Source organism: Melanotaenia boesemani, chromosome 19 (assembly GCF_017639745.1).
Source record: "Melanotaenia boesemani isolate fMelBoe1 chromosome 19, fMelBoe1.pri, whole genome shotgun sequence".
Lineage (NCBI taxonomy): Eukaryota > Metazoa > Chordata > Actinopteri > Atheriniformes > Melanotaeniidae > Melanotaenia > Melanotaenia boesemani.
Genome location: NC_055700.1, coordinates 17,354,667 through 17,367,841, shown reverse-complemented (window position 1 = coordinate 17,367,841; position 13,175 = coordinate 17,354,667). Strand labels below are relative to the sequence as shown.

The following is a 13,175-nucleotide window of genomic DNA, read 5'->3' as shown; positions in this document are numbered from 1 at the left end:
TTAACATGTATGATGCTGATCACATTGGCTGGTATATAATAAATAATAGGTGCCACTAAAAACTGGATATGGCCTTTTATTGTTCCCACTTTATTCCCCCCATTTTTGTTATTAACTTAAAACTAATGGCTGATTTAGCAAATATAAGAAAAAGTGTGTTTAAACTTTATTCAGAAGCATCATAGTTGTGGTAAACATTATAAATATGTTATGAAAATGTAGAATTTCACTTGTTTCTTCATTATTATATTATTGTGTTTCCTTGTAAATATTGAGTTAAATAATAAGCCACAACACTTAAAGTAAAATCAAATTTTATTAATACACAAATAGTTTTGGACACAAAGATTAACACTAACTTGACTGACCATCACATTCCTCTAATGATGATCATCTTCTTTACAAATCAGAACATGTACCTCTTAGGATCGACATTTAATAGTTAAAAAATTTGCACTAAAGGATCATTTTCACCAGCTTTTTCTTTCACTAAGACTTTCACAATATTCATATCACACATTGAAAGGAAGGAAAATCACATCAGCTACACAAAACCTCAGAGTAAATGGGTTGTAGTGTTTTATCAGTGTGTTTCACATTTTCCATATACGTCGAGTTATTACCTAAGCCACTCATGAGAAGCACCATTTTCAATGAATAGCTTCTGGGCACAATAAATGAATCTCTTCATATTAATAAACATTCTGTGTTCAATGTGCGGCAACAGACATCACAAAGACAAGTGAGAAAAGAACAAACATCTCCTGTTTCTTTCCTACAGCCTGGTTTTTCACTGCAGTTCATTTAATATATGAAGTTAACTCATTCTTTATACTGTATTTGTGTACGTCAGTGTAAACAAAGAGGAGTATCATGGGTGTTTGTTCGTTTTTGCTCCCTTCCTGTTGTTTTTTAAATCAAGCTAAAGAAAAACAGGAATACTGTTTGGAGAATTTTGAGTCCGGTGGCTCAGATTTTGATTGGCTGTGAGGGACAAACGGTTTGGGAAATATCAGATGAAAAAAAACAAACCATTAAAAAAAAACTTTTTTCAAATCAGCTTTTGTTCAGCACAAAAGCATTGTGGTCTGCAGTTTATTCATTTATCTTTTAAAATAAAACCAAAATCATAGAAATCAAATTCATATAACACTTCATCAATTCTTTATCCAAAGAATCCAAAATTCTTTTTAAAAATCCTGCATATGCATTACACCTCCAACTTAAACCAATCACTGGCTCTAGAGTGCTGAAGGTACAGACGTGAAACTTGGCAACAAGAATCAGGGAAAGTCTACAGCCAGTCTGTCAAAATTTCACAACATAGTGTACCAGTGGTAGATGGGAAAAAATATTTTAGCAGTAAGAAGAGGGTAGAAACACTGGGTGCTGACACAGCTAAATAATTACTTACGTTCTCTCTTTGAGTTAGATAAAAAAAAAGTACAAAGTACTACTACATGGGAATCTATAGTATAGAGTAAAAACACAAATGCAAATATGTAATTGCTTTTCTGAGCCCTTTTATCAGTTCTTTGGTAACAAACAACTGTTTTTGCTTAATTTTAAAACAGACTCACTCTCCCTCTGTCACACAAACACCCCCACGATCACGATTATGAATTCTGTCCAAAGGCTCATGCCTAATCTCAGGGTTATAAAGGGTAAGACTTTCTGTTGAGCTTTAAAAAAAATCTCATGAGGGTTATTTGCAGATTAAAATCAGTTAGATTTGACTGACTGTGATCTGAAATGAATTAGGACTGTTCAGATTAGTCAAAAACTGGCTTAAGACGGTTTCAGTATTTGGTTAAATAAAAAAAAAAATCTTCATTCAGTAACGAGGTGATTCAAGTCAGTTTGCCAAGGTGTACAAACAGTTTGATTTTTATAAATAAGACCTGTTTAAATGTCTTGTGAAAATACATAAATTCCTTCAACAGGTTTAGTTTAAAAATGACCACAGCCGTCATTACATCCACTTCTGTCCCATGAAATGATCCATATAAATTAACATTTGAGAAACCTGTATTTGACAGAGATTTGAAAAAAAAAAAAACATGTAAAAAGTAATAAAACTCACCAACTCTCACACTGTTCTTTACCCAGGATGCTTTTTTTCAGTTCTTATATGTGTGGATTTTCTCAGGCATAGATGCCTTTGATGCGTTTATTCTCAGGGTCAAATGGAGATTTGAGGTGGGCCTTGGCCTTGTATGTCACTCCCATCCTCTCCAGGGTGAACTCGCCACTTTTAATGAAATCAGCACTCACCTGACAAACGAAATAGAGAAGAGCTGGTAAGTGAAGTAATAGAAATGAGAAAAAAAAAGAGAAATACAGGTGTGAAGGACAAAAATGGGGAATTTAAATTCCAGGACATGAGAAGATTCAGATTAAATTTAAACTCTGTGTTCTCGACTGACTGAACACTTCAGATTTGACGATTTCAAAGCATTCACAACAAACAGAAGAGAATAGCTCCGGAGTTAGAGAGATACAGAAAGCAATTAAGTCATTCATGAGTCAGTATCACCTCCCTGAAACACAGAAAGCTAATTTTCAGACTGTTTTTCCTGCCTGCAGCATTCCCATAACCACTCTGCCTCTTTCATTCACACAATAACAAGTTCACATAGTTGTGTTTCCATAACTTCAGAAGACGGATATTTATGCTCTTTCCCCAAAGACTTATTACAAATATAAATATGTAACTTAAACCAAGTTTTCATGCAAAATATTTTTACAATTTATAATGTGTGGACGTGGTTTTTACCCCCAAATGGATGCGGTTCAACAATAATGAGACTGATTATTTTCAACAGTTTTGTAATTAAATTTGTTCTAATCAAAACTGAAGGTGACGAACTTAGAATTTTCTATTAGTAAACAATAAAATATCTGCACACCTTTAAATATAAACTGAAAAGTTCTTAATTAAAAGTGCCCACAAAAGATGGAAATGTGATGCAAGTCTTATTAACATATTCATGTTGTACACAAACTACTTACCTGCGTTGCCTTTGACAACTACATCTACCACTTACAACACTTGTGAAGCTACATATATTTTATTAAACACTCCCAGAACTAATACGGTTTTTGACCACTTAACATTTTTACTTGGCAAAGACTGAAATAAGCCACAAAAAAAAAAGAAAAACATTAAAACTGGACAGATTGGTGTCTGAGTCTTCTTTCAAAGAAAATATTGGCAGTATTTCCATAATTCTGCCTATTTGTTTATTACCTGATATTTATACTTATCTTGCTAATGTGTTTTATTGTTTACCTTTATGCTCTATGCTTATAATTATGAGCAATGGAATCTTTAGGACCATTTTGTTATCTTTAGATATCTTCTTGATATCTAACTTTGGGGTAAGAAACATTAATATATTTTTAAAAGTAGCCTTTTAAGTTGGGGCTGCTGCACTTCATGCACATTGGTGTCATGTGTAGTAATACAAAGGTGAAGTTAAGATACATTTTAAACAATATACACAATTCCATAGTAATTAGCTTTGTGCAGAGCAGTAGAAGGTGAAAACACTGAAAAAGATGAACATACCGATGGGAGATAAATAAAGACGAGAGAGAAAAAAACTCCAAGTGGAAGGATGCATGTAGACAGGGTAGACACATGTGTCACATCACATGTAGGTGTGTGTGTGGGAGAGAACACACACATATGTGCAGATACGTCTGGAGGACCTGGTCTGGTGTCACTCAGGATTACAGGAGACACCTCCTACATTTACACCTCAGTGTGTGTCCACGTCTCTGTGTATGTGTTTGCATTTCAGATAGCGCACTTCTGTAGACATGTGCATGACAACATTGCGAGTCAATTAACTTTGTTTTGGTGCTCACAAAACACGGATGGGTATTAAAGAAGTATACATACACAAAGGGACATACTATTGTGCACAGAAATGTTTTTTCTCATTTCAGATACACTGCTATCACTAATTGCAGAAACCTAACCTTATCTTCAGCCTATAACTGACAAATTCATGTTTTATTTGTTCATTTGAGGACTTGTTTTTATCATCAGAAGAAGGCAACTGTGTTGATCGGCTTTACACCTGAGAATTTGAGTGAAAGCCCATGAGACTAATGCACCTATGAAATCAACATGTTTTAGACCATTGCAGGGATCTTTCTTTTTGAGAAAGAAAGATTTTAGTTGCCAGTGACTGCTGTGTAACATTTGTCAGAAGCCTCTCAGGAGGCTTTCTTCAAACAGTACTTAAGGTTTAGACTGCTTTGTTCTCTCTCTCTCTCTCTCTCTCTCTCTCTCTCTCTCTCTCTCTATATATATATATATATATATATATATATATATATATAAATAAAGAAGAGCCTTAAATCTGAATGCACTCATATAAATAGTGTAGATAAAAATAACAACACACAGTCCAGAAACAAGATACAATAGATCCAGTACATAATAATAAAAAGGGCAGTGCAGTATACAGATTTATTATGAAATATATACTTACCACTCCACCACCGGGGTTGCGGATGTATCCATAACCAATAGTTTTATCAATAAAAAAGCCATAGTCAGCGCGCCGAAGATGACCAACGGGAACACCGTTGCGGAAAATGGCCTCCAGACCGAACATTGGCACTTTCCTGGAAAAAAAATGAGATGACATAATAATAAATCTGATTTATAGTTCAAAGTTATAAAATGTTTTCTCATCGGCTGACCCAGGACAAATTAAAACTTATGAGGACTAAACGGAAGAAAATAAAAATGTATATGGAAAATTATGATAAACACATCAAGCTGGGCTTTGATTATTCAAAGTTCAGTGTAGTCTGTCAGCAATTGGTACTCAGGTGTACTGAGCTATCAATGTAATTATTACTGTGAAAACATTACAATTAGTGTTTTTCTGCATTTTATGAATATGGCTGTTATTTGAATGACAGTATATAATGTAACCAAGCTGATGAAAGTATCTGTGGAAAATGGATGAACTACAGAAGGATTTATTTTGAGCTAAAAACAAACTTTTAGACTAAAACCTAGTCAAACAACAGAGGCTCTACTGACTCTTCAATTGTGAAGCAGACAATGCGCCTTCTCAGTCCCTCCTCTTTCTGTTTCTCCAGCCTATCACGACCCTGGAACGGGATGGAACTCTTCAGTTTGCAGGTGAAGGCAAGCCCCGCCTCCAAAGGTGTGTCATCAGGACGCAAGTCAGCATGCCAGTGTCTGTATCCTGATGTAATATGTAGATTAAAAAATAAATAAATAAAACTCCACTTTTCAATCAGATGTTCTTTGCTTTCTAAATTTCAGTAAATCTTTACCTGAACTGGTCTGATAATACAGTGGTTACGTTACCTTTCTCTATACTAAGTGAGTCGATTGCTCTGTAGCCTGAGTTAATAATGCCATGCTTTGCACCAGCAGCCATGACAGCCTGGTAGACTGGAAGACAAGACTGTTTGGGAATGTGCAGCTCCCAGCCGAGCTCTCCCACAAACGACAGACGCATTGCTCGCACCTGGATGAGAGAGAAGGTAGAAACTAGGTTTATAGGGATGGATGCATAGAGAAGATCAATACCACTCCACTGGAGCAAGAGGTGGAAGAAAACTGTGTACACTGAAAAACAGGAGATAATCTGAATCACAAAGAAAAGCTACAATAGTCATAAAATTATTTTATACACCACCTAAATTGCAGAAACCTAAATCAAATAGGGCACAGACTATAGCCCTCCATACGCTCTCAAAACCTTAATTTAATCAGCAGTGACTCAAATATGTGTCTTTTTGACTAGAAAATTAAGTCCTCTAAGTCTAACATTGAACACTGTCAGAATCTTCATAAATAAGGAGGATACAGTGGCTTTTGGTGGATTATGTTTACAGCTGTGACAAAGCACCCATATGCCGAAATTCACCTCTTCTTGTCGAGATAGTAACTTTTAAATTTTTTTAAAATAGCATCTGTAATAACTTTGTTCAACACCTGATGATAAAATTTCTAACCGTAAGGCTTCAAAAATATCAGAAACTCTATGAAAAAGGAGAATAAAATGTTTTTTGTTAGATTTGGTTCAAGCTTCTCTCGCTGAGATAATGCCAAATTTGGATTTTTAGTATGGCAAAAGTAATAACTTTATTGTTTATGCATTAAAAAGTTAACATATTAATTTCAGATAATTCGTTTTGCTCTAACGCTATAATTTCGACAGCCCTAACAATTATCCCAAATTTATTTGATAAATGTGGGCTATATTTTTTACAATGATCTGGCCACCCCCTGAAATGATCTTGGGACCCCGGTGACGGTCTGGACCCCCACTTTGGCAAAGGCTGCCCTAAATTGCCACCAATTTATTTTTGCAACCCTGTTACAATCTTATAATATAAAAAAAGAGGTCTGAAAGTAATGAAATACCTTTGGTGACAGACAGAACACCTGGTATGTCTATTTTATAAGTTCCTGTGCTTTTCCAAACACCTTTAAAGTTCCCAGATGGCCCTGTCTATTTAGTGTGCTAGGAAAGGAAGCGCCTGCTAAAATCAAACTAGTTCTTTTAGTCTTTTTCCACCAGAAACTAGCATAAACAGTGAACTTAAACAATGAAATGAGCTTAAACAATGACTCAGCAAATGTCAGCTTATTTCTGTTGTACAGTATTAGCCTTATCCAATGAACAGGGCTTAATTATATTAAGTACATTTTTCTTCAGATGGGGAAAAAAAAAACATTTTTATAAACCAATACTTTTTGGAAAGAATGCTGTATAGAATAAGAAGAGGGAAAGGAAAATTAGTAAGGAAGAAGGGAGTGAAAAATGAGGAGATGAAACTGTCTTAGCAGTTTTCCCAGTGGGTGAAATGACAGCAGGGCCATCTGTCCAATCAGGGATCAGTCTGGGCCCCATATGTACATCATGAAGCCCTTGGGAGGACAGAACATGTATGCCTGTGCTTAGACACAACACACACCAGAGGCACTCATGATTCATGCACGATGTCACTCTTACGCTTACCAAGCAAAATCAAACTGACAAACAAAGTACACATACAAACATGAATTCATAATAACTAATGTGAATGCCAGAGCTACCACTTCAGATGATGAGTTAAGATATAGAAAGAGACAGAGAGTTTAATGAGCTAGGAGGAGCTCAGAGGGCAGGCAGAGCTCTGCTCTCGCAGCGGTTAAGCCATTAAAATGTCACCCAGACAAGGCCAACAACCAGCTGGAGCACAACACAAGCAGAACACTCTCGCTCAAGCACAAACAGTCCTGCAGAGCTATGAGAAGATGCTGAATGCAATCACTGGGGCGTTGCATAATTCACACAAGAGAAGCTGAGGTGGAGCGAGGGAGTGTAAACATATGTGACGCTGCATGTGGCTGCGCAACATGCTCTCTTTCAATCAGAGGTCACTAACACTAGGTCAAGTTAGGAGGCTGAGGTTGTATACGTTCCACCATTACTGTTTGAAAAATGAAAACCAATACAGGTAGGAGTACATGTACAACTGGCCCTGCTTGATTTTCAGCTGTGACACTTCACAAGTTGAGGAAAAAGGAGGGAGAAGGTGAGAAGAAAGAATTAAAACTCCATTTCAGACAGACTTGACATGTTGCGTTTATGTGTGCACTACTGTTTTCACCTGATGTCCTGCTGCACTGACAACTTTGTGGCTTGAGAAGGGGAAAGCTTCATTACTCAGGTCTGTGTCCAAAACCTTCTCTAAGACTTCTCGACTGAAAAAGCAGAAAACAAACGGTGGAAGATGGTCAGTTCACTTTATATTTTCATTTGGACAGCTTTGGTGGAGAAAAAGTAATTAATTGTGCTTTTATAATTCAAAACACTGGAAAACAATAAATGTATAAACTGACCTTTTCCCATTAACACACACACACACACACACATAGAAATCGATATTACATAAGGATGAGTCAACAGGGGGGAAAAAGGACTAAGTTTAGCTTACTTTTCTACTTGTGCTTGTGAGTGGGAGGTTATAGAAAACAATGTGTGAGCGATGTTCTAAAAGATATTTTTGCAGCACCATGGCAAGAAGCCACCGCTGTAGATATTTGGGGAAGGGTTCAGGTTGTTTTTGCACATCTGTGTGGGAGTTCTTTCTTCTAAAAACACTACACCTATGAAACTGATGTTTCATAGGTGTAGAAATCTATGGGGACTGGTCTTATTTGTATATAAAGCATTTCTTGCACATCTGCATGTGTGCAGAGAAGCATGCGAGTGCTAATGCAGATCTACAGGATGAGATTTTCTTCAAGCTATTCTGTCCTCCCTCAAGAGCAAAAGCGCAAAGGCCAATTTGCTATATATAGTCAGTGAATGTAGTGTGTGTGGTGTGTGCATGCACATATGGGAAGGGGACACTTGTAACCACCAATTTGTTTCACTGACTTCAACCTAACTGTGGCTCTGCTGTGGATCAGAGAATGCCAACTCATAGGAGATCACATTATTTCATCAATTACACATATCATTCATAATTACAAAGCAAATGACTGAGCACATATTTCACCCTTTGGAAGATGCTGCCAAGCTGAGAGAGAGAAAAGCTGTAAGTTTAAAGATTTCCCTCTGTGGAGGATTTTGAAAGGGAAATTGTAGGCAGAAGAAAAAAAAAACAATCGCATTTCCATAAACACTGTAATCTTCTCTCTCCCCAAGCCTTACAGAGATCAATTTACGCCGTAAGAAAACAAAAGAGAAAGACTGTAAGAGTGATTTTCTGCAATTCCTTATACATGCAATACATAATTACAGAGCTGTGCCGAGAGAGGCAAGGCAGATGTCAATCTTGTCTATAAAATCCACTTACAAAGACACTGAGCAAAACAACAACAGATGAAAATGCACCTAAACAATTAGTGCACACTGCACACTAAAAATCTCAGCTGAACCCATAATATACATGTCTATTTAGAATAACACAAGTGCTAAGCCACTGATACTGGTGACACAATTCTTTCTGGTTTGACGTAAGCAAGAGGAATAGAAAAACCTGAAATCTGGGAAGAAGTGACTAAGAATAGATGACTGGGCAGGGACGAAGGAGAAAAGACAGATAGAGACAGATATTATCTTAAGAGACGGAAAGAAAAGAAACTTAAGAGAATAAGAGACAAAAAAAGCTTAAAGAAGAAATTGACTGAGCCCACACAGAACAAAGTGGACGAAACCTTGTGCTGGTGAGAAGGAGGAACAAAGACGAAGGCCAGCAAGGTGGGGAGGAGAGGAGGTGACACAGGAGGAAAAGATAGAAGAGGTGAGCAGAGAGCGAGAGCAGGGAGAAGTAACGGCAGCTTGCCTTGCTCTCTGAGTGAAGAACAAAGGAAAGCTGTAGGAAGCAAGATGAAAGTGACAAGCTTGGACTGCCTCCCATGTTCAATTCTGGAGCCAAACAAATTCCTATACACACACGATGGCTTTGGTGGATGAGGTTAAAAACTGGACTAGTTTGATATACTTTATTCAGGTGATGTTACTTTGTCTTAAAAGACAAAACAGAAAACAAAAGTTGAAGAAAGAATGTGTTCAGTGCATATACATGAAATAACAGATCCAATCAATCACTTCATCCAATCTATAGCACTGACTTCCCATTTTACAACATTCCCAGAGCCTCATAATGGATCTTTTTTAGGTTGCACATTAATCCCTGGACATTATGGTCCACAAATGAAATCATTATTTATGAGATTACAAGTTAATCTGAAGTGATGTTAAGCTGTGACACAAAGAGAAGCAAGCTTCAGGCTTTAAAATGTTTTTGGCCAACTAATAAATCTACTTTAAGATTACATAATGTAAAAATATATTACAGTTAATACAAAAGCAACCACAAGTTGAACCCATGTTCGTGGCAGTATCAAATATATATATTTTTTTAATTTCAGGCAAAACTGTATCAAAGAATGAAAAAGCTTTACTATCGTCACTCATGAGGCAAAACAACCCAAACATTACAACCTTAATCATCAACCGTAATCTTGGTGGATCCCCAGACACTTGACAGTCAGATAGGGTAAGAAGTCCACATTTGGACATAGATGATATCATTTTTTAGTTTTTATCTAAAATACATCATAGTACATTTGTATTACAATAACACAATAATACAGTCTTGTATATGAAGGTATTGAGATTTAAATAAAAGGAATTTGATGGTTACAACACTTGTATTTAAAATGAATCCTGTTTTCAAAGAATATTAAAATAATTAGACAACATAATTTTAGATGATATATCCGTTTTTGACTTTGAAGGCAAACACTCCCTGAAGTCTAAAACCCATGGACATAAAAGAGTATCTTCCTTTGTCATGCCTTGCTTAGTTGTCGCCAAGAGTTTTCATTAGTTATGTTTTCAAACGAAACGCAGCTCAGTCAGGTTGAAATCAAATGATCGACTCAGTACAATCTTACAATTCTTTAAAATAAAACACTCCTGAGCTGTAGCTGTTTCAGGTTATTGTCCATCTGTACTCTGAAGTGCCGCCCAGCCAATTCTGCTGCATTTTTCTGAATCTGATCAGATGGTGTATCTTCATAATTCACCCGGCTGCTTATCTCTCCTCTCACACCATGAATAAAAAAATGACCCTGGAAGTCACACATGCCCACAGACTTCATATGTACTACACATGACAAGGATGCCCAGCCTGGTTCCAAGTCTCCTCCATACTTTGATTTTTTTTGTAGTAAACTTCAATTTTAACTTTCATAAAAGGTCACTATGTTTCTTTCATTGACATCAAGGCATTTTCATGTTGTTGGGCTCATCAGTGTTCCACTTTTGCCCCCTCAGCATGGTATTTCGTAGTTTAAAGCATTCGTAGACTCATGAAGCAGCAAAATACTACATTAGGCCACAGACTTTATTTAAACATCCCTGCCTTTTTCACCAGTCCACTTGAGTCCCTGCACTTACTTGTACTTCAGCCTTTAGGCTTCTCAATTGCTCGTATCCAGGTGCGATTCATAACCCATTTTTAAAGATTTCTCATGTATTCCACCAACACTATCCTTTTCCCACCTTGGTCAAACTCAGCCCGTCCCCCGTCATGTAAATACACCCCAATCTCTTCTTTTCTCACCCCACCTCTTTGGTCCCTGTATGCTGATCATCCCCATGTCTTCGGAGTGGTCTGTCAGCTGGCATTGGAAGCCTTGGTCATGAAGAACTGTTTTTATGTGGTTCCAGTTGTGCTCTGCTACACCACCTCCTATTGCCAGGTAGTATGCATCAGCTGGGGCAAAGATAGATGGGGAAAAAGCAGCACAAAAAAGAAAAAAAAAAAAAAAATGACTCACTGAAAGAGCAGAAGAATGTCGCTGCATATATGAAATAGAATCAAAATGATGCAGTAGTAGAATTACAAAGGGTATTAGATAAAAAAAAAAGTAAAAAAAAATAGTCTTAGATCATTTACACAATGCAATATCAAGCGTATGTTAAATAGAGATTGTTGAAAAAAGAATCCACCTGTACATCCTATAGCTCGTGGCATCTAAGATTTCTAGCTAAGATGACATTAAACAAATCTCATTACTTAGACTGAATTAATTTAACTTTTGATTCATTATGATCAGGGTAATATGAATCATGTCTGTGTGTATTTTGTTGTTGTCAGGTGAAACAGACTAATACGTTGAAGAAATACACGTTGTTTCTTACCATTGGATTCTGGTGCCAGGGGCAGGTTGGCAGCACCGGGCTCCAGTCTGCTCACTGTGAGGTCAGCCTCTGTCCCTCCTCTTTTATTCAACATACAGGTATACACAGTGGAGCCTAAAGCATGCAGAAAACACAAGCACACACACATGGCTAATAGAGAAAAAAGACTAAGTTATATAAGAAGAGTGTAAAATGTGAATAAATGTGTTTCTGGCATATGAAGTATTCCCTGAGCGAGTGTGAACCCCATAACTGATAAATAATAAAAACTAGGAGTATGGAAGGCCAAGTGGCTATAAGTAACACCATCATGATGTGAAGAAATGTGAAATAACTAGGGTTATATTCCTGGATGGATGTCCTCAGAGGATGAATCTCCACACCAGATTTTAAGTGGTATTTCCTCAAATGAAAAGCAGGATTCAACTAAATGTCTCAAATAATGACTGGAGGCCAGGTTGACAAGAACAAAGGCAGACTTGCTCCTAATACAAGCCACATCTATGGAGGGCGAAAAGAAAATCATGACCATCATAACGTTCAAGCCCAAAAGAAACCTACTACATTTAATTTTTGATAGGTTTTACATCAAACAAACAAAATAACCATGATTTTAGTGTTTTTATACATTTTTTTGTATTATGGAAATTTTTATACATGTTAAAGTTTATATTGTTGAGGTGATAACCAGTTCTGATACAGATCTATATGCATAGTACCTTTTTTTTTCCCATAAATGCTCTTCTCTTTATTAATAACTTCCTCAATATCTCAAAAGTCACAAAGAAGGAAGGAAAAATCAGGTGGAGGAGTTGCTTCCCGTTTTAATATGTGTATCATAGCAGAAATCACACATGCTCTCTGTCACCACTTCCAACACGACGTCTCAGACGCTGCGTGCTGGCATTTTGAGAGGTATTTTGAGTATTTGTAATAGAGTGGGCTATTTTCTCTCATATGTTATCATCTTTTTGGTCCTGCCATCCACATCTTTTCCTTCTTGATTCTTTCCATCTTTTCTGCCATCTGTTTGTGTGTTTTTGTGCGTTTGCCCAAGAAGCAGTCAAACTGACCTGGCTTCTTGTTGACATCAGCTGTGAACAGCCAATCGGCTGCCTTCTTGGCATCTGGTCCAGTGAGATAGAACTTTCCAAAGTAGGACATGTCAAACACAGCTACATCATGTCTGCAGGAGAGGCACTCGCTTTTTATCTGCATGTGAAAAAAACAAACGCATCCAACAGACAAATTATAAAAAAAAAAAAAAAGTTGTCTTGTCTTTAATAAACAACACATTATATGATATCTGAGTACCACTCAAAAGTTTGAGCATTAAAATCTAATGGGAAAATGTGTCCAAGCTTTTGACTGGTATTTATACATTAAATTAAATCACTTAAGTTAAATTAAACCTAAACTAAGAGAGATTTTTACATCAGTGTTTCCAGTCTCCCTCGGGTCTCT

General features: G+C 36.8%; 1 protein-coding gene across 1 annotated transcript in view; it reads right to left on the bottom strand.

Annotated features, from left to right (window-relative positions):
• Positions 1–301: 301 nt before the first annotated feature.
• The window catches only part of sardh (sarcosine dehydrogenase), a 39,222-nt gene continuing 26,348 nt past the window's right edge, over positions 302–13,175 (bottom strand). Inside the window, exons 15-22 of the mRNA XM_041970991.1 lie at positions 12,785–12,923; positions 11,712–11,825; positions 11,136–11,283; positions 7,660–7,753; positions 5,363–5,525; positions 5,069–5,237; positions 4,506–4,641; positions 302–2,274 (exon numbers count right to left, since the gene is read on the bottom strand). Coding sequence (XP_041826925.1) covers positions 2,146–2,274; positions 4,506–4,641; positions 5,069–5,237; positions 5,363–5,525; positions 7,660–7,753; positions 11,136–11,283; positions 11,712–11,825; positions 12,785–12,923 — 1,092 coding nt within the window. The 3' untranslated portion in view covers positions 302–2,145. The remainder of the gene's footprint in view (positions 2,275–4,505; positions 4,642–5,068; positions 5,238–5,362; positions 5,526–7,659; positions 7,754–11,135; positions 11,284–11,711; positions 11,826–12,784; positions 12,924–13,175) is intronic.